At 46.2% G+C, this 27,989-nt stretch overlaps 4 protein-coding genes across 6 annotated transcripts; 1 reads left to right on the top strand and 3 right to left on the bottom strand.

Annotated features, from left to right (window-relative positions):
- Positions 1 to 81: 81 nt before the first annotated feature.
- Positions 82 to 3,370, bottom strand: LOC148883454 (uncharacterized). The gene is made up of 4 exons (XM_089022122.1): positions 3,215 to 3,370; positions 1,944 to 2,105; positions 1,336 to 1,807; positions 82 to 960 (listed from the first exon to the last, which is right to left on the bottom strand). Exons 1-4 carry the CDS (start codon positions 3,230 to 3,232, stop codon positions 671 to 673), a joined length of 942 nt encoding a protein of 313 aa, XP_088878248.1. The 5' UTR covers positions 3,233 to 3,370; the 3' UTR covers positions 82 to 670.
- Positions 3,371 to 3,814: 444 nt separating this feature from the next.
- Positions 3,815 to 12,154, bottom strand: taf1b (TATA box binding protein (Tbp)-associated factor, RNA polymerase I, B). 3 transcript variants are annotated; one of them, XR_016118481.1, is made up of 15 exons: positions 12,034 to 12,154; positions 11,117 to 11,215; positions 10,921 to 11,008; positions 9,649 to 9,746; positions 9,485 to 9,577; positions 8,453 to 8,558; positions 7,476 to 7,638; positions 7,307 to 7,406; positions 6,996 to 7,143; positions 5,986 to 6,160; positions 5,791 to 5,922; positions 5,574 to 5,641; positions 4,917 to 5,139; positions 4,263 to 4,852; positions 3,815 to 4,165 (listed from the first exon to the last, which is right to left on the bottom strand). XR_016118481.1 is itself a non-coding variant. In XM_089022121.1 (14 exons), exons 1-14 carry the CDS (start codon positions 12,049 to 12,051, stop codon positions 4,630 to 4,632), a joined length of 1,734 nt encoding a protein of 577 aa, XP_088878247.1. In that variant the 5' UTR covers positions 12,052 to 12,154; the 3' UTR covers positions 3,815 to 4,629. The 3 variants fall into 3 exon arrangements, 1 of the variants encoding a protein (XP_088878247.1); XM_089022121.1 differs by having other exon boundaries at positions 3,815 to 4,852; XR_016118482.1 differs by lacking the exons at positions 3,815 to 4,165; positions 4,263 to 4,852 and having other exon boundaries at positions 5,069 to 5,139; positions 5,783 to 5,922.
- Positions 12,155 to 12,888: 734 nt separating this feature from the next.
- LOC148883452 (disintegrin and metalloproteinase domain-containing protein 17-like) lies at positions 12,889 to 18,724 on the top strand. Its single transcript, XM_089022119.1, has 17 exons — positions 12,889 to 13,116; positions 13,562 to 13,691; positions 13,790 to 13,920; positions 13,999 to 14,087; positions 14,167 to 14,347; positions 14,438 to 14,568; positions 14,761 to 14,847; positions 15,504 to 15,614; positions 15,848 to 16,090; positions 16,154 to 16,306; positions 16,377 to 16,576; positions 17,391 to 17,494; positions 17,590 to 17,724; positions 17,790 to 17,920; positions 17,988 to 18,155; positions 18,234 to 18,290; positions 18,357 to 18,724. The coding sequence occupies exons 1-17, from the start codon at positions 13,044 to 13,046 to the stop codon at positions 18,633 to 18,635; spliced, it is 2,403 nt and encodes an 800-aa protein (XP_088878245.1). The 5' UTR covers positions 12,889 to 13,043; the 3' UTR covers positions 18,636 to 18,724.
- A 63-nt stretch (positions 18,725 to 18,787) lies between these two features.
- On the bottom strand, positions 18,788 to 27,884 carry LOC148883451 (cleavage and polyadenylation specificity factor subunit 3-like). The gene is made up of 18 exons (XM_089022120.1): positions 27,716 to 27,884; positions 27,011 to 27,074; positions 26,831 to 26,928; positions 25,623 to 25,751; positions 24,223 to 24,400; positions 24,042 to 24,131; positions 23,185 to 23,335; positions 22,933 to 23,108; positions 21,650 to 21,808; positions 20,918 to 21,064; positions 20,689 to 20,841; positions 20,224 to 20,332; positions 20,027 to 20,125; positions 19,852 to 19,946; positions 19,676 to 19,763; positions 19,536 to 19,602; positions 19,105 to 19,201; positions 18,788 to 18,976 (listed from the first exon to the last, which is right to left on the bottom strand). The coding sequence occupies exons 1-18, from the start codon at positions 27,784 to 27,786 to the stop codon at positions 18,887 to 18,889; spliced, it is 2,061 nt and encodes a 686-aa protein (XP_088878246.1). The 5' UTR covers positions 27,787 to 27,884; the 3' UTR covers positions 18,788 to 18,886.
- Positions 27,885 to 27,989: the final 105 nt, after the last annotated feature.

Below are 27,989 nucleotides of genomic sequence, written 5' to 3'. Positions count from 1 at the left end.
CTGTGACTGTAAAGTGACCTTGAGAGTTTTGAAAGGTGCTTGTAAATGAAATGTATTATTAATTATTATTATTATTATTATTAAAGCCACGTTATGTCTCGCTGTACAATTTATTATATATAAAAAACAACTTATTATCCTACACAAGCAATAACATGAGGTATTTTCATCCAGGCTACATCAACAAAATATTCATGAAATCATACATCGTCATCGTACTAGTAGCAGTGGCTAGTATCACATTGAAAACATCAACAGTTTATGGTGGAAATACACAAACAAGTAAAATGATGTACATTGAGAAGCAAATATGACATTTTTTTTTTGCTTTGGTACACAAATGTAACAATATAGTAAACATTTTGAATACAAACATGACAGGAAATATTACAAAAACAAGGTTTTAATGTAAAAAAAAAAAGTAGTGCAATGTTACATTGTGTCCGTGAACAAGCAGCTGGCCGCCATCTTGTTGTCGTCAATAAATTGGGAACAAAACAATCCTGAGTGAAGTGTCTTTTATCCGTTTTATGACCTCTGCCAGATGATTTTTTTTGCACAAAAGGTCACCAGTGTGCGACAATCATGTTAGTGAGCATCTACCAGAGGTCGCTCTGAGGTCAAAGTTGAAAAAGTTGTGATGAGGATTTGGACTACAAAATAGGCGGAGTTACTTACAAGTGTGAGGCTCCTCCCCCTCAGACCACCCGAAAGTGACGTTGAGGCTAAGGGGAAGTGCACCTGAGTCTTGAGTGGCGGCGGCGGCGGCGACCGATCTCTTGGCGCTGGCGTGTCTGCGCGTGTGTTTGGTCAGGTGGTCGCTACGCATGAAGCGACGTGCGCAGATGGCGCAGGCAAATTTCTTTTCACCGGTGTGTGTGCGGCGGTGGCGGGAAAGTTCGTCGGATCGGGCAAATTTTTTGTCGCAACCTTCCCAGCGGCAGCTGAATGGCTTCTCGCCTGTCAAAAAAAGAACAACAAATGCATTTTTGTTATCTTGCTAATCGGTCACAACAAGTACTTGGACACATGATGTAAGGGATTAGCTAGCTAGCTGATTAGAAAGAGAACTAGCTAGCATGCTAGCTAGCTTTATAAATAGCTTGCTAGCTAGCTTGATAGATAGGTTGCTAGCTATCTTGATAGATAGCTTGCTAGCTAGCCTGATCGATATCTTACTAGCTAGCTTGATAGTTGAGCATAACATTTTAGAAAGTTTGATTCGCTTTGGCAGGCCGAATAAAATGAGGTGGCGGGCCAGATTTGGCCCCCGGGCCTTAACTTGAACACCTGCGATGTCACAAAAGAAAGATCGGAGAAGGGGGCGTGGCCTACCCGTGTGCGTGCGCAGGTGCGCTTTGAGGTGCGAGCTCTTAAAGTACGTCTTGCGGCATCCCGGGAAGTCGCACACGTAGTTGCGTCGGCGCGTCAAGTCCAACCCGACGCTGCCAGGCGGCGAGAACATCGGCGTCGGCGCCAGGGGGAGGAGCTTGGCGGAGCCCGCCATCATTGGCGTTCGGGTGGGCGGGACAACCAGCACCACGGCGCCCCGCGGCAAAGCGGAGACCAGGGTTGGACGCCCACCTAGCGGAAAAAGCTGGCACAGGAGCGGCGAGACGAGGGGTGGCGGCGAGGAAGATGGCGAGGAAACCCCCGCGGGGGCGAGTGGCGCTTCCTGTCTGTTTTCGGCGTGATGGCGTGACGCGATGGCGACCGAAGTTGCACCCGAGCCCTCTTGATGGCGGCGTGGGATGGATGAGGCGCCATCGGGCTCACCTGAGCTGGGACTGCGAGGCGGCGTCATGCACTGCAAGTACGCATCATGACATCAGCGGGTCCTTTCGGCCAGATCGCAACCCAATTGCACCCCCCGCACCCCCCCCCCCCGTACTGTAAATGACCAATCACCGATTGCAACCTTGAATGTCGGCGTGCGCTCTCACCAGTGATGACAACGCCACCATCTCATTGGCTGAGGCCACCCTGTGCGGGTTGGGGGGGGCAGAGTCACATGAGTCGGAGGTGGGAGTCAGTGGGCGGGGCTCCGGCCAACTTTGACCCCAGAAGCTCATGCTGAGCAGCGCCTCAGCCGCCTCCAAGTCCACCTGGGGGGTCATAAGTGATTAATAAATAATAATAATAATAATAACAATAATAATAATAATAATAATAATAATAATAATAATAACAATAATTTCAAATTTCATTTCTAAGCGCCTTTCAAAACTCTCAAGGTCACTTTACAGTCACAGGATAATGTTTTTTTGTGGGTGAGCAGCGGCAGCCAGATGATCAAATAGCTCGAAAGCTAGCTAGCTAGCTAATGGATAGCAAATAAATAGCGAAGATAGCCAGATAGCCACCAGCTAGCCAGATCACAGCTAGCCAGCCAATAGCTAACCAGCTATCTAATGGATAGCTAATTTAAGTTTACTAACTCAATTTGGGTGATGTGATGATGTTTCTCTTTTGTGGTATTTCATTCCTATACAGCTCGTTTTGCACATTTAACTTCTTTTTTTTCTGATATTGGAAAAGTAGAACAAGGTCTTATTTTTTTCCTGTTTAAAGCAATGTATCCCATTTGATTGACAGATAAAGGTACACCCTGAACTGGACGCAGATGTACAATTGGAATGCCGCAAGTTGTCACCAGCGGACTTGTTGGACGTCCATGTTGGAGGGGGCAGATGAGGTGAAAAAAGCAAAATGGTCTCCAGTCAATGTCAAGGCACTTGATGATGAACAATTGATTGGTCGCACCGACGGAAGCCGAAGAAAGACAAACAATTGGGAGTGACTGCCTGCCGGTCATCATTAGGCTACTTGGAGACAAAGGGCAGACAACGTCTCGGCGGATTAATCGTTTTTTTTTTTTTTGGGGGGGGGGGGGGTGCCATTTGCATTTCGACAAAGTGCATTAAAATAGAACAGTATAGTACCTCCATTTTTTTAGGATACGAGTGCAGCGTGTTCTACCGGAAACAAATCCCTTGTGTGTTCTACATACTTGGCCAATAAAATTGATTCAGATTCTGAAAATGCCAACTGCAAGTTAGTGCGAGCCTACGAACTATTTTGTCAACATCGCGGCGACGACGGCGGAGGAAGACGAGCGAGCGTCATGCGAGGTCAATTCAAGCGCGAGTGACCTGACGTGAACCCGCCCGAGATAACCTCAAGACAAGCGGCGAGAGGCTCACACTCGTCTCACCTGGCGGGAGAGCAACATGGCCGGGTAGGGGGGGGAAGCAGCAAGAGTCGCCGGGGTGGATCCGAGGCTGGAGGCTGGAGGGTGGAGGGGCGCTGCTCGGGAGGATCCGCCGGGCCGGCCGGCGACACTGGCGGGCGTGCGGGCGCTCGCGTTCCAGCTGCGGCTCCAAAGACAATAACAACTCAGAGAAGCAAAAAGGGAGGGAAGAGAAAGGAGGAAAAAAAAAACAAAAAGAACGGGGAGCGGCGGCCAATAGGCGGGAAAGGTGTAATATGCCTCGACCAATAGGCGGCGGGGTAGGGCGTGGCCGAGATGTCATTGGCGGGAGGCGGCTGTAGGGGGCGGGCCCGAGGAGTCAGTGGTGTCGCCTTGAACTCGATGAACCCCGTGAACCGGCGCGTGCCGTGCACACGCCGCGCGTCGCTGTTTTGGCACGTTCCCGCGCGTCACGTGACCGGAAGAGTTAAATCACTGCTCGTTATTCCTTCATCCGCCCCTATACAAAAATATGAATACTAAAAACTCCCACAAGCGAAATACATAAACAAAATACCAGTTAATAATCAAAATATACTATCAACAACGTACATTACAAACACTATCTGTATTTATTGACAATAATAATAATACATTTCATTTATAAGCGCCTTTCAAAACTCTTAAGGTAACTTTACAGTCACAGGATAAGTTTTTCTCAAAAAAACTAAATAACAAATATGTTTTTGTTCTTTTTTTACTTTGTTACTTCCGGGTTGAGTGCGTGTGGCTGCCGCTGCTCACCCGCAGAAAGCTAGATAGCTAATAGATAACTAATACATAGCGAGCTCACTAGTTAGATAACAAATAGCTAGCTAGCTAGGAAGCTACTTAGATAGCTAATAGATAACTAATACATAGGGAGCTCACAAGTTAGATACCTGATAGCAAATCGCTAGCTAGCTAGGAAGCTACCTAGATAGCTGGCTAGATAGCTAATAGATAACTACTACATAGGGAGCTCACAAGTTAGGATACCTGATAGCAAATCGCTAGCTAGCTAGGAAGCTACTTAGATAGCTAGCTCGGTAGCCAGTTAGATAGCTAGCTAGATAGCTAAATAGCCAGCTAGATAGCTAGCTAGGTAGCCAGTGGTTGAGCAGCGGCAGCCACATGCGCTAGTGTTCACTCAACCCGGAAGTAACTCAAATAGATAGAAAGCTAGCTAGCTAGCCAATCGATACCTAGCTAGCTATGTGCTTTACTAAAACCTAAAAAAATCTGACTGTAACATGTCTTTGAGAACTTTGAAAGGCGTTTATAAATAGCATCTTTTTATATTATTATTACTCTGTCTGACCACAAGATGGCGGTAGTGGAGAGTCCATCGCCTCTACCGCCATCTTGTGGCCAAACAGAGTAACACACTCGCAATTTGCTCAACGAAGGCTTCTTTTGCATCCACAAAATGGTGGCCACGTCGATTCAGTCCTGTTTGTTTGACCACATTTGGTAGCAACAAGACGCCTCTCGATGTTCATCACTTCCTGGTGCAGGTGTGGCGGGCCGACTTGCAACAAAAAACTGAAAAACTGCAGCAACCACAGGAAGGATCGCGGCAGCGTGGCCTCCATCGCCGCCGCGCAGGGGCCGCCGCACTTCCTGTACGGAGAAGGAAGTCACGTGGCACATCAGCAAGGACAACGCTAGCGCGGCTAGCCCTTACCGTGATTTGCAATTTGCTAGCGGTGGGTGCCAGTATGAGGTGTTGACGGGAGTCAGGATTTTCTTTTTGAGGGTGACGGCGGCGTCCAGGTTGCTAGCGCGGAAACTCGGGCCGTCGGCGCCCCCCCAGCAGAACGTGAAAGTGGACGGGGTCGCGGGGGTAACCCGGGAAGGGTCGCGCCGTGACAATTTCTCAAAACACAACTTCAGTTGCTCCGCCATCCCTTAAAACGGGCACAAACACACACACACACACACACACAAACAAGTGCGCATTGAGCTAGTTGCTAGCCCTGTTTGTCATAATAATAATAATAATAATAATAATAATAATAATAATAATAATAATAATAATAACAATAATAATAATAATAATCCATTTCATTTATAAGCACCTTTGAAAACTCTCAAGGTCACTTTACAGTCACAGAATCAGTTTTTCTATAGATAGCTAGCTAGCCAACAGATAGCTAATAACTAGCCAGCTAGATAGCTAGTCAGCCAGCAATATCGCTAATAGGTAGCTAGCTAGATAGCCGGCCAGGGAACTAGACAGAAAAATGGATAGCAAATAGCTAGCTAGCGGCAGCCACATTCCCCAGCATTCACTCAACTCGGAAGTAAGTCAAATAGAAAGAAGCGGGTGACTTGGTCTTACTTTTCTTTTTCATGACGATACATTTGCGCTTCCTGTTTGGGAAAAGAGGCGTGGCCTTCCACTGCTTCCTGAAGAAGGCCAAAAAAAAAACAGGTTGAAGGAACCGGCATGGATAATAGCTAACAGATAGCTAGCTAGGCCTTCACTCAATTCGGAAGTAACTCGGATAGAAAGCTAGCTAGCTATCTAATAGATAGCGGATGCCACGCCTTCTTACCGGGCGGCGGCGCAATCTCGCTCCCGCTGCTTTCGGAGCATGGCGGCGTGCAGCAGGCGGTACCACTTCCTGAGGCTGAAGACCATCCCGGGTTGGCGGGTCACCAGATCGTTGGCGGCGTTCGATAAATCCCTGAGGGTCAAAAAAACAAGGTCGAGGATGTGAACGGGGTGATAAAACAGGAAGTGACATCACCATTCGGTGCGGTCGTCCAATCCGAAGAGGAGTTTGATGGTGACGATGATGAGGGCGGCGGCCCGGATGTCGTATTGGGGCAACACCGGGCGGTTCGAGGCGTCCAACGCCACGCATGTCACATCAACCATGCAGCTGCGCTCCATCACTTCGTACAGCCATGGCTGGAGGTCGTCTGGAGGAGGAGGCGGGGTTGCCATGGTTACATGATCACCAATGACATCTAAATTCATAATAATCATAATCCATTTCATTTCTAAGCACATTTCACAACCCTCAAGGTCACTTTACAGTCACAGGATACATTTTTTTTATTTTTTTTGTGGGTGAGCAGCGGCAGCCACACGCGCCAGCGTTCACTCAACCCGGAAGAAACTCAAATAGATAGAACGCAAGCTAGCTAGCCAATACATAGCTAATAGATAGCTATATAGCGAATAGATAGCCAGCTAGATAGCTATATAGTTCATCGATAGCTAAGTAGATAGCCAGCCAGCCAGCTAGATAGCAAATAGATAGCAAATAGCTAGCTAAACAAATCATGAAATATTCAGACTAAATGCAGATTTTTTTTCCCTTTACTCATTTAATAATCCATTTCATTTCTAAGCGCCTTTCAAAACTCTCAAGGTCACTTTGCAGTCACAGGATACGTTTTTTCTGTGGGTGAGCAGCGGCAGCCACATGTTCACTCAACCAGGAAGTAACTCAAATAGAAAGCTAGCTAGATAGCTAAGAGATAACTAATCCATAGCTAGCTCGCTAGTTAGATAGCTAATAGATAGCAAACAAATTGCTAGCTAGGAAGCCACCTAGATAGCTGGCTAGGGAGCCAGTTAGATAGCTAGCTAGATAGCTAAATAGCCAGCTAGATGGATCGTTTCTGCTTGAGAGTCCCCTCCGACCGACTCCATTCGTAATATCGAGTACGTGGAGTTTGCAAAATGCTCGCAGACGGCGGCGCCGAACGGTTGTTTGGCGAGCCAGAAACCCCGCCCCCCCCCCTTCACCTGGCAGGTTAGCATCGGCCAGATAGCGCAGGCCTAGCATGGCCGGGTGCAGCGCGTCCTGGCGGCGGATTTGAGGAAAAGCGGGAAGTTGCAGGAAGGTCAGAAGGTTCTGGGCCTCCCGGTGCAGCGCGCGGTAGGTGGGGACGCTCTGCCAACACAATCGGCGCCGTCAATATTATTATTATGATTCTTACCCGGAGAAAAGCCACGCAGAAGCGGGGAGATCATGCAAACTTAAAATGTATTATTATTATTAATACCCGAGGGAGGTGGGGCGGGGTGCAAAAAGTGCGGAGGGGGGAGGGGCTAACCTGCACGGTGAAGATGACAGCCTCTGCGCCATTTAGCTGCATCTCCTCGGGCAGATCCTGGTAGGCGTGGACGTACGGCAGCGTCCCGTCATTCGCCATCCTGAGGACGAAAGGACGGACGCAAAGTTCCAAAATGGCCGCACAACCCGAATGATTGACAGCGGCTCACCTGAGCAGATCGCTAAGCGTTAGCGCCTGGCGGCTCCACACCAGCGCCACATGGATCAGCGCTAGCGTCTTGGACATGCTAATGGCGCCGCGCCGCATCCTGCCGCGTGACTTTTGGGAGGCGGAGCTATCCTGGGAGGCGCTCGTCCAATCGCTCTGGCTGCCTGTGGGGCACACCTGAACTCATTCACTGCCATTCGCTAATTGATTCGGGGATTGATAAATATGACGTCGAGCGTCTTTCACGAATTTGTTCGGGTTTTGGGTTTTTTCTTGTTTGGGTGCTGATAAAGCGCTGGCCAGACCTCTTACAATCTTTTTTTTTTGTTTTCCACAAGGGGGCAGCTTTTCCCTTTTATAATAATAATAATAATAATAATAATAATAATAATAATAATAAATGTCATTTCTAAGCGCCTTTCAAAACTATCAAGGTCACTTTACAGTCACAACTTCCGTTTTTCTGCAGGTGAGCAGCGGCAGCCAAATGCGCCAGCATTCACTCAACCCAGAAGTAACTCAAATAGATAGAAAGCTCGATAGCTAGCTAACAGATAGCTAATAGACAGCCAGCTAGACACTTAGCTAAATAGCTAGATAGCCATGTAGCTAATAGATAGCCAGCTACATAGCTCGCTAGCCAGTAGCTAATAGATAGCAAATAGATCACAAATGGATAGCAAATAGATAGCCAGCGAATAGATAACATGTTAGCGCTTTGTTCCAGCTTCAGCTGTTATTAAAGGGCGATATAAACTCAATAAATTGTGGACAGCCGCCCCCATTTCAAGCTCATATAACTCCAGACCCGTCTCATTTAGGAATTAACTCTTTTTTTCTAATGAAAGAAGATTGTTTTTTCACGCTGCATTGAATGTTTATGTAGTCCGAAAACTAAATATTCTGTGAGTCCTGCAATTTGAGTGACAGTGACAAAAACCCTGGCACTGGAGTGGACACATTTTTTGGCGTACTGACCCGTTTGGGATGCGGACCCGTCGGTCAGCAACGTCTCGCCGTCCGTCTCGCTAGCCGATAGGTAGGATGACTCGGCGGCGCTTTCCGAATCAGAGTCCACCGTTTTCTGCAACAAGAGTAGATCACAGGATTTAAAACGAGACCTTTCTAAATTTAGATATGGACCAAAATCTTCACAAAGCTCCAAAACAAATAAAAACAATAATAAAAATAATAATAAATAGTTGCCTATACAGTGATGCCTTGTCTTACGAACTCAATCGGTTCCCAGACAGAGTGTGTAAGGCGAAAAGTGTGTATCCCAAAAAATAATTTCCCATAGGAAACCATTAAAATGAGAATAATCCGTTCCCAGGTCCCCATAAAACATCATTTTCTAATTTTCTAAGCCTTAAAACTCCACACAATATACCTTATTTTATGTATCATAAATGTGCTATGGTATTGTAATACAAGAAATAAACAGTAATGTATAATAAAGTCATTTTATTTACCTTTGTGATGGTCGTTGATGGCTTGATGGAATGGATAGCTTTTTGCATCAAGTGTTTCAAGGAGCTCGGGGTTGTACGTCTTAGAAGTTGAGATATTGCAACAGATGCAGGCAGACACGCTAGAAACTTCATTAATAGCTGGTTCACTGGCTTGTAAATTCTCTTCAAATTGTACAGATGGCTTGTGCGGGTTATTTGAGGAGCCTGATTGATGGGAGATTTTAACCTTGCAGTCTACACTCTACCTTTGAACTATCAATAAAGGTGAAACGAGTCCAAATTTCACTGTGTTTTCTATCCGTGTTCTCACCTTTTTACTTGTGTTTTTTTTTGTTTCAAGCTCTGTCGTCTCCCTTTCGCACATGGGTGTGTTTCTTTTTCTGTAACCCCTCCCCCCACTCGCTGCTTCGTGTGTCTCCGCCCTCCTCCACCACAGATCTTGACCAATCACGTGCGGCTTTAACCGATCACTGTATTTGTTTCTATTGGATAGACGACACATGACAAGCGACAAGATGGCGGACGTCGGGAGGCTCACCATATTAAACTTGGCACTCCTGATGGGGTTGTCCGTGTACGCCTGCCTGCTCATCTGGAGGAAGCGACGCCACAGCGGCCATAAGACCTCATCCTAAAAAAAAAATACAGCGCTGTGACCACAAGACCCATCAGAGCCACGCTCGCGGCATCCCATAATCCCACCTTAAAGCTCGATGCGACGCCCAAGTCGATCAGCGCGGCCGCTTGCCTCATCAGGATGAACTGGAAGCCTTCGCACGCCACCCATCGACACTCTCGCTCTGCGCACGCATTCATCATATCGGTCATCGGGGAAAAGAGCGAGGAACTCAATAAGAAGAAGAAGAAGACATTTAATTTAACCCAGAAGTAACTCAAATAGATAGCTAATAGCTAGTAAATACAATATCTGGGATTAAAATGACCATTTCCCTTTTTTCCATGTTAGCGCTTTGTTACAGCTTCGGCTGTTGTTAAAGAACTATATTATCGCTATCTAGCTGGCTAGCTATCAATTTGCTATCTATTAGCTATATGGCTGGCTAGCTATCTCACTAGCCATCTAGTATCTATATAGCTATCTGGCTGGCTATCTAGCTAGATATCTATTGAGTACCTATTAGCTAGTTGGCTAGCTTTCTATCTATTTGAGTTATTTCTGGGTAGAGTGAATGCTGACGCGTGTGGCTGCCGCTGCTCACCCACAGAAAAACTTATCCTGTAACTGTAAAGTGATCTTGAGAGTTTTGAAAGGCGCTTATAAATGAAATTTATTGTTATTATTATGATTAAAATATAAAGCGAGATAATAGAAAAGTAGCGTCAAAGCAAAATGGGACAAGCGGCTGTTGTAAAGCTAATATTTGAGATTTTTTTTCATGTGAGGAGTGACATATATTTTTTTTAGATATTTTAGATCCCCCCCAAAATATTTCCCTTTAATAATTGTCCCATTTCATTTAATACATTATATTTTTATGCATATAGATTGGAGGGCCACATTGTAGTTACTTTTTCCTCACGGGGGCCATTTTGAATTAGCCACATTGTAGTTACTTTTTCCTCACGGGGGCCATTTTGAATTAGCTATCTATCTGTTAGCTATCTATTAGCTAGCTACCTTTCTATCTGAGTTCCTTAGCTATCAATTAGCTGTCGCTTCGCTAATTAGCTTTTTATCTTAGTTACTTCCGATTTGAGTGAAGGACTGGCGAGCTATCTGTTAGCTATCTTTTAGCTAGCTAGCTTTCTATCCGAGTTATGTAGCTATCTATTAGCTGCCTCTTAGCAAGCTACCTTTCTATCCGAGTTACATCCGGGTTGAGTAAAACTTATCCCGTGATTGTAAAGTGATCTTGAGAGTTTTGAAAGGCACTTAGAAATCAAATGGATGATGATGATTATTATTATTATTATTATTATTATTATTATTATTATTATGCTAAGCACACCCACCTGAACTCTTCACTCGACTCCCTTGTTTGATGGTGGAGATCTGCGATGATCCCGGCGCACAAGTCAGCACGTCCACCAGGTGGATTCTCTGAACAAAACAAAACAAAAAAAAGACAACCATTGCAATCCCTGACTCAAAACATGGCCGCACCGTATATCACATTTGGCAACCGGGGAAGATTATGTTGCAGTTGACCTCAATGACGTTGTGACATGACCCGCAGAAGAAGTGATTTCCGTCCGACACGGCCCAGGCCACCGAGCCGCATTGCGCACACGGCTCCTGGTAGCCATCCTGCATGTGAAAAAAGAAACATTGAGTGTACTATTATTATTATTATTATTATTATTATTCAACATTGATCAATGAAGCAACTTGTGATGGGAATTCCGGCTCTTTTCACAGAGTTGGTTCTTTTGGCTCGGCTCACTGAAAAGATAAATGGCTCCTCATTTTGTTTTTGTTGCTTAAATTAACTACCAAAAAAATCATGTACAATTATGTGAAAAACGAATTACTCATGTAAAAAAATACACAAAATGAAATATTTGTATTGATTTATAAGAGCACAGAGGGCATCCACTAACTTTCACTTTCCCATTTCAGCTGTCACTAATTTGCTTTTCATATTAATAATGCTATCATACCAACTAGTAATAAAATTGAATAATAATAACAGCATAATCTAATAACATTTTGTCCACCTGTCTACCGTAAAAACAGTCGGCTCCCATTTCTGGCTCTTTTTTATCGGACCGGCTCTCATGGTTCACTTCAGAGATCCGGCTCGTTCGTGAACGACACATCAATACAAGCAACACTTCCGGGTTAGTATAGCAACAAAGCACGTGACTCTCAGCAGTCATGATGGCTCATATTTTTACGCCCAACGCAAAGTTTCTTCAACTAATAGCAAGTTGTTAGCCTATATTTGAGGGTAGAAAAATATTTGTGGGTCCGCCTTGTATTTCTAACAACTCGTGATGCCAAAAGCAAACAAACATCACTCAACCACCTTCTTAAAAAATAAAAGTCGAATAATAACGGGCTCTTATTCGCTTGTTACGAAACGAAATCATTTCATGACGATAAAAAAGAAGAATGTTACAAACCGTCAAATCTTCGTCCATGTGACTAAATTGTAATATTTATAACCATAAACGAGCTAATCCACACGAGTTTCTCCGGTTGTTTGGGAAGCAAGTGTTTCCCCTCTCTTTCTTCTTCTCGTTGTTTCTTCAACTCACACAGTACTGCCGCTCGCAGGAGTCATTAAGAACTGCAACTAATTTGTTTGGACAATAATAATAATATACGTACATTTAATTTCTAAGCGCCTTTCAAAACTCTCAAGGCAGTACGATATATTTAAATGCTTTTTTGTCAGGTCATGCTGTATAAAAATAAATAAATACTGTACTTTGTTGTTGAAATCGATTCGCACTCATATAGGTCGGCATGGGTATGACTTAATATAATGTTAATTGATCGATAAATACATGTCATCGTGTGTTCTTTTAAAATTGCTTGGTTTTGGTTTATTGAATCGAACGGGCATTTTGAGTAAGATCGGATCGAGATGAGCGAACATTCGTGATTTTTTTCGTTTTATTACTTGGGAGATTTGAAAGATGCTTAAAATGTAATGTATTATTATTATCATTATTCGGCATAAAATGAAAACGAAGGATTTGGGCCCAACGACGTCAAAGCAACAAGATTGTGACGTCTTGTGGTTCCAATATAAAAGCTCAAGAACGACCCAAATTACAACAGGAAACAAAACCAAACTAATTAGTGCCGTGGTATATCTTAAAATTATAATTTATGATTAAAATTCACAAACGATTTGTTTTCAGCGGAATCAGACACTTGTTGTTTTATAAAGTACTTTTGTTGTGAAGTGGCCTAAAACGGCTTCCGGTTCGACTGACCCTGATTCTCCCAACCTTGACTGCTCAGCTGAGCTTCTTCCTGGTTTTTGTCACTTTTTCCGCTTTTCTTTTCCCACGATGACAGCAGTCCAACCGAATCGGAACACCAAAAGATTTGAAATGTAGCCGCACGTCTTCCATTGAACACGCCAAAAGTGAAGAGAAGGAGTTGCTGTGACGTCACCAACATGTTGATCTTGCTTTTTGTCTTGGTTTTCACGCAAAGTGACGCCTCCACGCACTCACAAGACCCGCAATTCTGTAAGTCTCGTCGACTCACAAACTTGATGACCGGATACGGTACTTCCTTCGATCGATCAAGACGGAACCTGAAAACAGAACGATTGTCATACAAAACGATCATATTTCAAATAAAAATGAAGGGAATTGCCATTTGCTTGGTGACCTGGTTGAGGTTCTTCGTAACAAAAAGTTTTTTTGGCGTTTTCTTTAAGTTTCCAAAAGCAAAAAAAAAGCTTTCAGCCAATTGGAAGGAAGTAGGATTGGATTGGATGTACCTTTATTCGTCTCGCAGTGGTGACATTTACATTTCGCAGCAGCAAAGTTATTAAAAGAAGAGGAAAGGAAAGAAAGAAGTAGAAAAGCAAAATACAGGAGCTGCTGGAAAGGAAGCAACGCCATTTTGAAGTCAAAAGAACAACAAAATTATTTGAAAAAAAAAAAAAACCTTTCGCGTTGTCCTCAGCATCTCTGAGCGCCATGTTGGAAGACTTTGACGTGCTGTCCAAGTCCAACCTGAACGCTCACTCGGTCCGCCGCCGAGACCTGCTAGCCAATCACGTGGAGAAAGAAATTAGCTTCAGCGCTCTGCACAGGTTAGCAACCGCTAACGCTTCCATCGAGTGTCCACACCGATGGATTGTCCTGGTTGTTTGACGTTGGATTGTCCACATGTGGACGCGAACGGAGACAGAAACTTCCGTTTGTACCTGAGGACCAACGAGAACATCTTCACCGAAGACTTTTCGGCGTGGGCGGTGGACGGTGATGGCGAGCGAAACCTGCCCGTGGACCGCCGCGTCTTCTTCACCGGACACGTCATCGGTGAGTCCCACTTGGACGGCGTCGTGGGGCGCTCCGCAACGTCTTCTTATCCCTTTTTTTTTTTTTTGCTCTCGGCAGGGGAGGAAAACTCGCGAGTTCAAGCCCACATGGACGATGAGGATTTCTCAGCCCGTATCGTCACGCAGGAGGCGGAGTTTAACATTGAGGTGAGCGTTCCTGAATGGATTCTTTATCCTCTTGGAGTGCTAAAGCGGCGTGTTGATGTTGGCGTTTTGTGTCTTCAAGCCTCTTTGGAGGTTCACGTGGCCCTCCGATAGTCGTCTGCTGGTCTACCGCTCGGACCACATCCGAAATCTTAGCCGAGCGCAACGGCCGTCCGTTTGCGGCTACGTGGACTCTCACTCCAGTCGTCTCCTCCCTGATGCCTTTCGTCACGTCGCCGGGGAAACCGATGACGAGCAAGAAGGTACGAACGAACGAGCGAGCGAGCGCCACAAAATGTCACCCCATTAGTGATACCTGATGCGATGCTAGCGACTTTTGTGCGGTTGCCCAGAGTGCGCGTGGCGGGCGCGTCGTGACGTACACCCTCACAGTAAGAACACGTGTCCTTTGCTGCTTGTGGCCGACCATCGCTTCTTCACGCACATGGGACGCCGCGACGAGAGCACCACGCTCAACTACCTGGTGAGAGGTCTGACCAACGCTTTATCGGCACCTAAGCACGAACATTCGAGAATGGCGCTCTACGTCATATTTTCAATTGCCGAATAAATTCATGAATAGCAGTGAATGAGCTCACGGCTAATATGTTATCTGTCGGTTCCATGCGTTGACATGCGTGTGCTTTGACACACGCATGCCGTGGCGGTCTCGCAGATCGAGCTGATGGACCGCGTGGACGACATCTACAGGAACACATCGTGGGACGACGACTTCTCGGGCTACGGGGTCCAAATCCAGCAGGTGTTTCGTCGTCTGCGACCCCGTGACCCCACCCCGCTAGCGGTTGACGTGGGGGTTTCGCGTTATAATAATAATAATAATAAATTTCATTTAAAAGCGCCAGCGTTCACGCAACCTGTAACTCAAATAGATATCAAGCTAGCTAGCGAGCGACTTGATAGCTAATAGCTAGCAAATAGATAGCTAATAGCTAGCGAATATATAGCTAATAGCTAGTGAAACGATAGCTAATAGCTAGCAAATAGATAGCTAATAGATAGCTATTAGCTCGCGAATAATATTAATACATTTCATTTATAAGCACCTTTCAAAACTCTCAAGGACACTATACAGTCACAGGATATTTTTTTCTGCGAGTGAGCAGCGGCAGCCACACGCGCCAGCGTTCACGCAAATCGGAAGTAACTCGAATAGATAGCAAGCTAGCGAATAGATAGCGAATAGCTAGTGAATAGCTAGCTAGGTATATAGCTAATAGATACAGTAGCTAGCTAAATAGCTAGCCAGCTAGATAACAAGATAGTCAGCGAATAGATTTTCAAGACGTCTTGAATGAGATCAACTGAAGACGCATAGCTGCTCAATTAATAATAATAATAATAATGATAATAATAATAATAATAATAATAATAATAATAATAATCCATTTGTTTTAGATCATCATCGAGAAGATGCCAACCGCCGTAGCGCCGGGTGGCGTTCACTTCAACATGGCCGGGAGTCCCGTTGCCGGGCGAGACGTGTGGGACGTCAAAAGGCTCCTGGAGGTAAAACGACAATAATTTTACGACAATAACTAAATAATCTAAATAAATAACTAAATTAAACGACAATAATTTGTTTTGCGCATAATTTTACATGATTTTTGGGAGTTAAATAAAAATTTGGGAGCCAAAGGAGCCGGCTCTCTTTAGTGAGCCGAGCCAAAAGAAGCGTATCTCTGAAAAGAGCCGGAATGCCCATCACTAGAAGATACCGTGTGCATGTTTTTGTCCCACAGCAGTTCAGCGTGGACGTGTCGGAGAAGGCGGCCAACGTTTGCCTGGCGCACTTGTTCACCTATCAGGACTTTGACGAGGGCACGTTGGGCCTGGCGTACGTGGCGCCCGTCAAGGCCGACATCCCTGGGGGGCTTTGCTCCAAAGGTTGCCCGTCCAGTGCCGACGCCGACCCGCACCACCTCATTTATCTCAACACCGGTCTGACCAGCACTAAAAACTACGGCAAGACCATCCTCACCAAGGTGGCCCCCGCCGCACCCGCGTATACGCCACCTCGCTCGGGTGTGACCTTGACAACCCCGCAGGAAGCCGACTTGGTGACCACTCACGAGCTAGGCCACAATTTTGGGGCGGAGCATGACCCCGACAACATCCCCTACTGCGCCCCCCGAGAGGACCAGGGGGGCAAGTACGTCATGTACCCCATCGCGGTCAGCGGAGACCACTTCAACAACAAGGTCGTTCGCTCGGTCGCCATGACAACGGGGTCAACACCGCCATCATCCGGATCCGTTTTTCCCCCCGCAGGTGTTCTCCAAGTGCTCCAAACGTTCCATCGTCAAGCGACTTCGCTCCAAGGCGTCGTCGTGTTTCAAGGAACGTACGGTCAACGTTTGCGGGAATTCTCGCGTGGAACCCGGAGAGGAGTGCGATCCCGGGCTCCTGCACATGACCTCTGACCCCTGCTGCACCCCCAAGTGCCGTCTCAGGCCCGGAGCGCGATGCAGGTCAGGGGAGGGTTCGCTAGCCGGCAGAGTTGCTAAAGCATCTCGCTCGTGTTAGCACGCGGCAACCAATTGGTGGCTGGATTTTTACTTTTTGGATCAGGACTTGACACAGGTGTCAAAGTCAAGGTCCGGGGGCCAAATCTGGCCCGCCACATCATTTTATTCGGCCCACAAAAGCAAATCAAAATTCCAGGCTCATCTACCAAGCAAGCTAGCTACCTAACAGTAAAGTGACCTTGAGAGTTTTGAAATGCGCTTAGAAATAAAAGGTATTATTGTTATTATTAGCTAGCTATTTGGCTATCTAGCTAGCTATCTAACGTATCCTGTGACGGTAAGAGTTTTGAAAGGTGCTGAGAAATGAAATGTATTATTAGCTATCTATTAACTACCTAGATTTCTATCTATTTCAGTTACTTCCGGGTTGACTGAACACTGGCGCGTGTGTGGCTGCCGCTGCTCACCCACAAAAAACTTATCCTGTGACTGTAAAGTGACCGTGAGAGTTTTGAAAGGCGCTTAAAAATGAAATGCATTATTATTATTACAACAAGCTAGTAATCGAGCTAGCTTGTTCGGTTGCTAGGTTTCTATTCAGCTAGCTGGCTAATCCCTTACATAAGAGGTGTCAAAGTTAAGCCTTGCGGGCCAAGACTGGCCCGCCCCATTTCTGTATTCGTTCCGCGACTAGGAATAGCACGTTGCTAATGTTCAAGTGCTACCAACATAATTGAGCCAACGACGGACTGACGAATACCGATGCGCTAACGTTAGCATGTGGCTAATGTTCACACCTGTTGCCACGGACATCCAGTGACAGGAACAGCCCGTGCTGCAGGAAGTGTCAGCTGGAGGATGCCGGTGAGGTTTGCCAGGAGCCCATCGACGCCACGTGTAAAGGACGCTCCTACTGTACAGGTCAGTCACATAGAAAGGACACTTGCGTGATTTGCTATACCTCCATTTCCGGCGAAGCTCCTTGATCCACGTACCTGTTCCGGTGTGTCCTTCAGGCTCCGGTGCGGATTGCCCGCCTCCAGAGAAGGCCCCGGATCAAACGGCGTGTTTGGACAGCGGCGAGTGTCAGGACGGCGTGTGCGTCCCCTTCTGTCTCGCCGTCCTCAAACTGGAACCCTGCGCCTGCAACGGTAAGCCCCGCCCAAGCCGAGCTCCTCCTTCTGCCAACGCCGCCGCCATCTTGCCGCTGTTCCAGAAACCGCCACTTCCTGTAAGGTGTGCTGCCGAGGCGGCGGCGGCGTCTGCGCGCCCTATCGAGATACGGGGGGGCACTTCCTGTTTCTTCGGAAAGGGAAACCCTGCACGGTTGGCTTCTGCGATGGCGCGGTAAGATGTTGCGAGCAGGAAGTTGGCGTGGATGTGGCGTCTCCGTGATGCGTGGCGGCGTCCGCAGGGGAAATGCATGAAGCAGGTGCAGGACGTGGTGGAGAGACTGTGGGACTTCATTGACAAACTGGACATCAACACCTTCTCCACGTTCTTGGCGGACAACATGGTCGGTTCCGTGGTGGCCTTCTCGCTACTCTTCTGGATCCCCTTCAGCGTTCTGGTGCACTGCGTGGTGGGTGGAGCCGAGCGCACGACACCCGGCTTGTGAGGCCAACCATAACCCTATGACTTGTGTGCTTTTATGGCTCAGGACAACAAGGTGGACCGCCAATATGAGCAGAACGCAAAGTCGCTCTTCTTTCCCAGCGTAAGCGAACGCATCTTCCGTCACTCGTCCACTCGCCGCCGCCAACCCAAGACGTTTTTCCTCCAGAACGCAGAACTCCTGAGCAGCTTGGAATCCGCTTCCGTGCGGATCCTCAAACCCTTGAACGCACACTTCCAGGCGTCCAGTCCGGGGCCCACGGACAGCCCCAGAATGGCCACCATCGTCGAGGACGCCGGCGTGGACCAGGCGGCGCTAAAGGAGGCGTTCGGGCGGCCGCGGGGGTCAACGGCGCGTTCCTTTGAGGACCTGACGGAGCAAAATTTGGGGGCGCCCGCCAGACTGCGGCATCAGCGCCGCGCCGATGCCAAAGAGACGCTGTGCTGACCGCGATTTCGCCCGTAATTTGGAACTCTGTCAACCAATCAGAGCGGAGGGTGAATAAAATGTAGCTGCTAGCATGTCATGCTAATACAGTTCTGCTTTGAGGTCTTAATCACACTGTGGTTGCTATGGCAATACACGGGACAGCGAGCGTCTCATGATAGCATGTTCACATTTATTCTAGAAAAAGTAAAAGAAGGAAAACAAACTCGAGGGTGTGACCGGGCGTGACCGGGCGACGCCGGGCGGCCATCTCAGGCGACGGGGATCAGGGCGTCGTACAGTCGATGGACGGCCACTTCCAACATGTCCTTCAGAGTCTCGTCCTCGGCGCACGTCACCTCCTGCGGACAACGGACAATTAGCATTGCGCAATGTAGAATATCGGTGTCAAAGCCGAGGCCCGGGGGGCAAATGCGGCCCGCCACGTCATTTTATTCGGCCCATCAAAGCTTTTTTTTTTAATACTCACGCGAGTCTCAGGGTCCACGTGAGCCGAAGCGCCGTCGATGTTGACCGTCATTTTGTCGCCATCTTTGAAATCGACGCACTCTTCACCGAACATGTCACTAGACACAAACACACACAGTTTAATAATAATAATATAATAATAATACAGTTCATTTATAAGCGCCTTTCAAAACTTTCAAGGACACAGGATATTTTTTCTGCGGGTGAGCAGCGGCAGCCACATGCGCCAGGGTTCACTCAACCCGGAATAACTCAAATAGATATAAAGTTAGGGAGCTAACTAATAGATAACTAATAACTTTATTCATCTCGCAGTGGAAAATTTTACATTTCACAGCAGCAAAGTTATGAAAGGAAGAGGAAAGGAAAGAAAGAAGTAGAAAAACAAAATACAGGAGCTACTGGAGAAAAAAAGAATAAGATGCAACTCACTGCAGCATGAGTTCCAGTCTTTCAATAAAAACTTCTTGGTCAAAAGTTTCCCGGCGAGCTTCCAGTACTGTAAAGAAAAAGAAGGTCAGGGTTGAAAGGTCGAATGGGAAGGGGGGGTCACCGGCGCTGCGTTAACTGACTTTTCTGGGCGTTGGGGTTGGACTGGACCTCCAGGATGACGGTGGTCACCACGTCAGCGTACATGTCGTTGAGTGGGTTGGCCACCCACTGTGGAGAAGAAAAAAAAAAAGACACGCATTTGATTGACAGCTGACAACTGGTCGTCATGGAAACATCCTAGTGCGGCTTCTCCCACCTCCAGCAGAACCATGCCGGCTTCGTGGACCAAAGTGATGCTCTTGAAGATCCGTACGGTGATTTTGTCTGCAGGTTCCACTTGCTCCACGTCGCCTTAATGGAAAAACATGGAAATAATTAGCATAAAGTGGGCGAGAGGGCGAGCAGGCGGGCACCGGGGTGGGTCTTCTTACCAGTGAGGCATCGAAGCTGGCTGACCAGAAGCGAGATGGGTCCAGTGTACGGGATGGCCTGCGTTTGGGTGACGGTGCCCACGCTCAAATCCGTGTACTCTGGACCACCGAGACAAAAATAATAATCATCATATTTACCCGTTTGACGGCCATTTTGGAAGTTGTTTTGGACGGGCGGGTGGGCGGGCGTGTGGCACCTGAGAGATCCGAAGGCGTCAGGATGTGATAGTTGAAGTTTTTTTTCACGAGGATCCCGGACACTTTCTGCCCTTGAGTGCAGGGCTTATCAGCCAGCGAGCCCATCACCTAAAGCCAAGCGCCGCGTCAACGATTTTTTTAAAGGACAACCGACACCATCTGGACTCCAATGTAGCGTTGTAGAATTTCATAGGTTTGATTTGCTTTCGTGGGCCGAATAAAATGATGTAGCGGGCCAAATTTGGCCCACGGGCCTTGACTTTGACACCTGTGATGTAAGGGATTAGCCAGCGAGCCGAATAGAAAGAGAGCTAGCTAGGTCGCTAGCTAGCTTGAAAGATGAACATGGACTTTCACAAGTTTGATTTATTTTTACGGACCGAATAAAATGATGTGGCGGTCCAGATTTGGCCCCCGGGCCTCGACTTGAACTTTAAAGAGACACCGACGCCCTCAACCGCTACCTTGGCCAGTTTCTCCCCGCGAAAATTGAGCGTGACGGCCTCCGTGTTTCTGGGGTTGTGGACCTCGATGTGGACCTGGTCGTTGTCCTCGTACTCGCGGATGAGGGCCGCCTTGAGCCGGGCCATCTCGTTCTGCTCGCCGTGGACCAGAATCTGCGAGAGGTGGGAGGAGACGTCCTGGGCGGGGTCGTGGGGGTCATGGGAGTCATTGTCGGCGGTGGATGCTTACCACGTGTGGCGGTTTGAGGGCTCGGATGAACTCGCTGGTCTGCTGGTAGTCGGTGTGCGCCGAGAAGGAGATGTAGTCCACCGACATCTTCAGCGGGAGCTTTTGACCCGACATGGTGCAGATCTCTTCCGGTTCCGTCATGATGTGCTGCAACATTATTATAATAATAATAATAATAATACATTTGATTTATAAGCGCCTTTCAAAACTCTAAAGGTTACTGGCTATCTATTTGCTGTCTATTAGCTAGCTATCTGGCTAGCTTGCTATCTGGCTAGCTATTTATTAGCTAGCTATTAAATATCTCGCTAGCTATCTATTAGCTAGCTAGCTAGCTTTCGATCTATTTGAGTTATTCCGGGTTGAGTGACCGCTGGCGCGTGTGGCTACCGCTGCTCACCCACAGTAGAAAAAAACAGTGACTGTAAAGTGACCTTGAGAGTTTTGAAAGGTGCTTAGAAATCAAGCGTATTATTATTATTACTTTCTCACTATTTAGCTTTCTATTGACTATGTGGCTAGCTATCTATTAGCTATCTGGCTTTCTATCCATTAGCTATATAGCTATCTGGGTGGCTGGCTATCTATTTAGCTATCTGTTGGCTATCTATTAGCTATCTACTGGCTGGCTAGCTAGCTTACTATCTATTTACTTCCAGGTTGAGTGAACGCTGGCGCATATGGCTGCCGCTGCCCACATAAAAACTGAGTGGGGTGTCACGTCACGCGTACCTTGGCGAGCGTGCCCTCCACGCAGTAGCCGGCAATGATGACGCCGTTCCTCTTGTCGGTGCACCAGCTCTCAAAAAGTTCTCGGGACAAGCCGCTTTGCATCATGCCGGGAGACGCCATCACCACGCTGGGCCCGATGTCATCAAAGTGGTCCATGCTCTGCCACCGGCGCACAAAAACGTCACTGCCATGCTCAAAACCACCAGCAGAGCAAAGTCTGGCAAGGAAATCCACTGGAGCAAAGGTGTCAAAGTCATGTTTTTGTTTTGCCGCAGCCCACATTGAAGTGACTGTTTCCTCTCGGGGGCCATTTTGAATTTGGGGAAGCCATTGGAATGTTTCATTCATTCACTGCCATTGCCAAATTTATAATAATAATAATAATAATAATAATAATAATAATAGATAGCCAGCTAGACAGTGAATTGAAAATATGACGTGGAGCGCCATTGCCGAATTTGTTCGGGATTTGTTTTTTCTTGCTTTGGGTGCCGATAACGTGCTGGCCAGACCTCTGGCAATATGTTCCCCTTCCACAAGAGGGCAGCATTTCCCTTTTTTCCCCATGTTAGCACTTTGTGACAGCTTCAGCTGTCGTATGTATTGAATTTTGTACAGCTGCCCCCATTTCACGCTCAGATAACTCCAGATCCATATCATCTAGCTCGCTATTTAGCTGGCTACCTTGCTACATATCTATTTGATATCTATTTGCAAACTAGCTATCTAGCTGGCTACCTAACTAGCTATCTATTTGCTATATATATGCTATCTATCTAGCTAGCTATCTATTAGTTATCTATTAGCCAGCTAGCTAATTTTCTATCTATTTGAGTTACTTCCGGCTTGAGTGAACGCTGGCGCATGTGTCTGCTGCTGATCACCCACAGAAAAACTGATCCTGTGACTGAAAAGTGACCTTGAGAGTTTTGAAAGGTGCCTATAAATAAAATGTATTATTATTATTATTATTATTATTATGAATGTCAGTCGCAGTGACATCATCGATTATTATTAAGGAATTAACTTTTTTCTGATCTAAGAAGAGAGCCTTCACTTCGATACCTGCGATGTAAAGGATTAGCCAGCTAGCTGAATAGAAAGCTTGGTCACTAGCTCGTTCGGTCGTTAGCTTGATAGATAAGCATTAAATTTCACAAGTTTGATTTGCTTTCACGGGCCGAATAAAATGATGTGGCGGGCCCGATTTGGCCCCCGGGCCTTTACTTTGACATCTGTGTTCCGGAGTGAGACGGGGCGGGCGCGTGCGCACGCTGAATCACCTTGAGGTTGCTAATGTGCTTGAAGACAAAAGGATTGTTGACGTTGATGGCCTTGCGGATCTTGTCGTTCATGGCGTTGATGTACGTCTGGTAGACGGCCATGCACTTCCTGGCTAGCGACGAGGCGTAGTAGATGGGAATGTCGTGAAGTTCCGGATGGTTCTGCCAGTACTCGTCTGAACGCACATCGGCGCGTCACACGTCAAGAGCCGCGCGGCAAAACGTGCGCGCGAAGACAAACAGGGCGCTTACCGAGGATGAGCAGAAGCTCCTGCGCTCGCCCGAGCGCAAAGACGGGAATCAAACAACGGCCCTCTCGGTTGACGATGTCGTGTACCGTGTTGCAGAAACGGGCCTCGCGTTCTTCGCGCTTCTCATGGATGTGCGTTCCGTACGTGGACTCCTGATGCGTGCACACAAATAGATACTTCAGGTAAAAAGGGCAATCGGCACAGGAGGTGAAAAACAGGCTCGGACACGCTAACACTTTGAGGGTTCTAGTTATTTACACTAGCAGCAAATGAATTTCTCTGACAAAAAAATAAAATACATTTATTATTTTGAAATATTTTGTTTCTGCAGATTCAGCTTACATTAGCTCGCTGACTTTCTATTAGCTAGCTTGCTGGCTATTTATTAGTTATCTAACTCTATTCAGCTAGCTGGCTATCCATTAGATATATAGTTAGCTGGCTATCTAGCCGGCTATCTATTAGCTCACAATGCAGCTAGCTGTCTATTAGCTAGCTAGCTACTTGGCTGGCCATCTGTTAGCTAGCTAGCAGACTATTAGCTATCTATCCAGCTAGCTGGCTATCTATTAGATATCTATTAGCTAGCTAGTTAGCTGGCTATCTATTAGCTATATAGCTGGCTATCTATCCAGTAAACTATCTATTAGCTATCTCTAGCTAGCTGGCTATCTATTAGCTGGATAGCTAACTAGCTAGCTAGCTTTTTATTTATTTGAGTTATTCCAGGTTGAGTGAACTGTTCACCCACAGAAGAACTTATCCTGTAACTGTAAAGTGACCTTTAGAGTTTTGAAAGGCGCTTGTTAATGAAATGAGATTATTATTATTATTATAATTATTATGATGGCGTCTGACCGTGATGAGGATGTCCGGCTTGACGCTGGGGATCTCCGCCGCCATCAAGTGTCTGTCTTCTTGACGCGAGAAGTCTCCTGTGTACAAGAGCTTCACGCACGAACGCGTTGACGGACATTTTGGAATGGCACAACAGTCCAAATCGACACGTCACATTTTTTAGTGTGGTTTAATTTGTTACCTTGACGCCAGCGATCTCGATCATAAACATGGCGGCGCCCAGGACGTGTCCGGCATGGTAGCACCAGAATTTGATACCGGCCACTTCCTTGACCTCGTGAAAGTTGATGGTCTCGATCTTGTCCATGCTCTCCTCCAGGTCCGTCTCGGTGTACAGCATGTCGTCGGCTGAGATGTTGCTATGGGAACCGGGTGGCAAGGTTGCGTTTGTCAAGGGCAAGATTTAACTCATTCACTGCCATTTACAAATTTATTCGGGAATTGAAAATATGACATTGAGCGCCATTCGGGTTTTGGTTTTTTTCCTGCTTGGGTGCCGATAAAGTGACTGTAAAGTGTCCTTGAGGGCACTTTATTTGCAAGCTATTTGCTACAAAAGTGACCTTGAGAGTTTTGAAAGGCGCTTAGAAATTAAATGTATTATTATTATTATCATCATCATCATTATTATTTATTATTCTCGTTATCATTATTATTACTATTATTATTATCATCGTTATTATTTATTATTATTATCATTATTATTACTATTATTATTATTATAAAAATATGACGTAGAGCGCCATTCCCGAATGAGTTTTTTTTTCCATGCTTGGGTGCCAATATAGCGCTAGTCAGACGCCTGGCAACCCCCCCCCCCTTCCACGATGGCCTTTTGTCCATGTTAGCACTTTGTTACAGCTTCAGCTGTTGCTAGCTAGCTATTAGCTAGCTAGCTTTCGATCTATTTGAGTTATTCCGGGTTGAGTGAAAGCTGGCGCGTGTGGCTGCCGCTGCTCACCCATACAAAAACTTATTCTGTGACTGTAAAGTGACCTTGAAAGGCGCTTATAAATGAAATGGATTATTATTATTATTATCTATTAGCTATGTAGCTGATTCGCTAGCCACCTCGCGAGTTATCTGTTATAATAATAATAATAATAATACATTTCATTTATTAGATATCTGGCTGGCTAGCAAGCTAGCTATGAGCTATCTATCAGCTGGCTAGTTAGCTTTCTATGAGTGGGTTGAGTGAACGCTGGCGCGTGTGGCCGCCGCTGCTCACCCACAGAAAAACTTATCCTGTGATCGGCAAATTCATTGGCGACGACTTTGTAGGTGTTTTGTTACCAAATCATCAAAATTTCAGCAAGGGCTAGCTACCTGGCTACCGAGCTAGCTAGCTATTTGCGATCTATTGGCTAACTGGCTACCTGGCTACCGAGCTAGCTAGCTATTTGCGATCTATTGGCTAACTGGCTAGCTGGCTGCATATCTAGCCTATCGAGCTATCTATCTATTAGCTGACTAGCTATCGAGCTAACTATCTGGCTGGCTATCTATTAGCTATCGATTAGCTAGCTAGCTAGCTTTCGATCTATTTGAGTTATTCTGGGTCGAGTGGATGGAACCCACCTGACTTTAACGTAGTCGGACAGAAGCCAGCGGTAAATGGCCTTTGTGGCGTGGGTCATGAAGGTCCGCCCCCTGAAGCTGGTCTTCTGCAGGAACCAGGGCAAGGCACCGCAGTGGTCCAGATGGAAGCTGAAGCCCAAGAAAAGAAAGACGACACGTCAAAACCACGCTCAGCCATCTTTAGACGAGTGAGATGCGGAACATCGAAAACGTTTGGGGAGTTTGAGTGGTTGGAAGCGGCCGAGTAATCGTGTGGGAGGAGCTAAATCATGTCAGCGAGAGCAAAATAATACTACAGTGATACCTTGGCTTACGAACTTAATTGGTTTCCAGACAGAGTGTGTAAGGCGAAAAGTGTGTATCCCAAAAAATATTTTCCCATAGGAAACCATTATAATGAGAATAATCCGTTCCCAGGTCCCCATAAAACATAATTTTCTACTTTCTAATCCTTAAAACTACACAAAATATACCTTATTTATGTAGAATAAATGTGCAATGGGATTCAAATTAAAGAAATAAACTTGTACAGTATAAAAAAAGTGGTTTTATTTACCTTGATGGAATGGAGTGGCCGCTTTCATCAGCATTAAACACTTGATGAGGAACGTAGCCTTCTTCTTTCACCATCTTGACGAATGATCCTTGTAGGTGCTTTGTCTGCGATAATTTTACCTTGTTCCTCATCAATTGTGTTCTGTTTAGCTGGGTTGATAGCTTTTAGCATCTAGTGTACAGACGGCTTGTGCGGGTTATTTGTGGAGCTTGATTGATGGGAATTTTAACCTTGCAGTCTACACTCTGCCTTTGAACTTAACTTAATCAAAGTTGAAACGAGTCCAAATTTCACAGTTTTCTATCCATTTTGTCACTCTCTTTCTGTCGTCTCCCTGTCTCTTTAATGTTTAAACCACCTCCCCTCACTACTGCGTTTTGACCAATCACGTGACTTTAACCGAACGACTGGGGGCGGGGAATAGAGGCCCAAAACAAGCCGGCTGCCATTTTCTTGTTCCAAGAACTGGCTCTTTCGTGAACGACACATCACTCATTGCGGCAGCTCCGTGTGTATCCCGAAAAATAGTTTGTATGCCAAGGTAAAATTTTCATGAATTTAACGTTTTTAAACCGAAAAGTTCGTAAGCCAAGGGGTTCATAAACCGAGGTATCACTGTATTTCATTCGGTTAATGACAGCGAATGACTGACTGGCTGATGAGCAGCAGGTCGATCTCGGCCGGATCAATGAGGTCGATGTACGGCAGCGCGTCCATGCCTTCTAGGCCCGGATGGATGCCGCAGTCCAGCTGCCAGACGACAAGGAGGAAGAGTTAGTGAAGTCATCGCATGACCGGCATCAAACAACAAAGCGCAGAAGTTGTTGTCTACCATGATTTTGCGCCCTTTAAACTCCAGGATGATGCATGACCGTCCCACCTCTTGACCTGCTCCGCTGCACACCCACACACAAAATACATACAAAACATATTGAAAGCCAGTCATGTCGTTAATATTTATGTGGAAGTTTATATGAGACTTTTTCTGTGATGAAGGGCTATTTATGCAAATAAATGTGACTAGTTTTGAGCGAATTGGGGTCCTAAACTCCAGTTTAAGTCGGTAACTAACTCAAGGGGAAGGTCTATGTCCATTCATGCTGGAATAGGATGATTATTTCATATTTTGCTACTTCCGGTTTCGCATGAAATGCATCTATATTCGCCATTTTCAAAACCGGAAATGAGAGAAAAAACAATGTCGGATGTTAGAACTGGATTATTTATGTTTAGCCTGAGAGATTCAGGGTTCAAATGTCGGAGGTGGTGAAGCACTTAATTCATCACTTATATAGATAAAAACCACCCCCACACTCACCACAAAAAATACACATTTTGAATCGTATATCTGACAATACCAAAATAAAACAATATTTTCACTCATACAATCAGAATACCTAAATAATCGATACTGTTTTGGTATCCCAAACCACAGTGGAAATTATTGAAAGAAAATGTGACGACTTGATGTTTTATTTAAGAAGATATAAAAGTTTAGCGGGAAGCCTCGATAAAAGTTAAGCTTCCAAACACTCACAGTGGACGAATAAGCAACTGGTCGCTTTCCTCGGCGGGAACTGTTGCTTCATTTTTGCGTTTGCTTGTCATTTTGCACTCGTAAAAAGTTTAACTAAACTATATTCATGCCATGAGGTTGACAATGGGAGACTATTTCCACTCACGACTTCATTCGCTGATCACTTCCGGTTGTTCTCTTCTTCGACGACGCTTAGCGGCGCAACGTTTGCTTTACTGCCACCTGCCGGATGCACTAGCTTACTACTCTCGATGCAATTTCCCCCAACCTCTTT

This window comes from Hippocampus bargibanti, linkage group LG19 (assembly GCF_051943395.1).
Source record: "Hippocampus bargibanti isolate YZ-2025 linkage group LG19, ASM5194339v1, whole genome shotgun sequence".
Taxonomy (NCBI): domain Eukaryota; kingdom Metazoa; phylum Chordata; class Actinopteri; order Syngnathiformes; family Syngnathidae; genus Hippocampus; species Hippocampus bargibanti.
The sequence above is the reverse complement of the archived record's forward strand: the minus strand, read 5'-3'. Positions and strand labels throughout refer to the sequence as shown.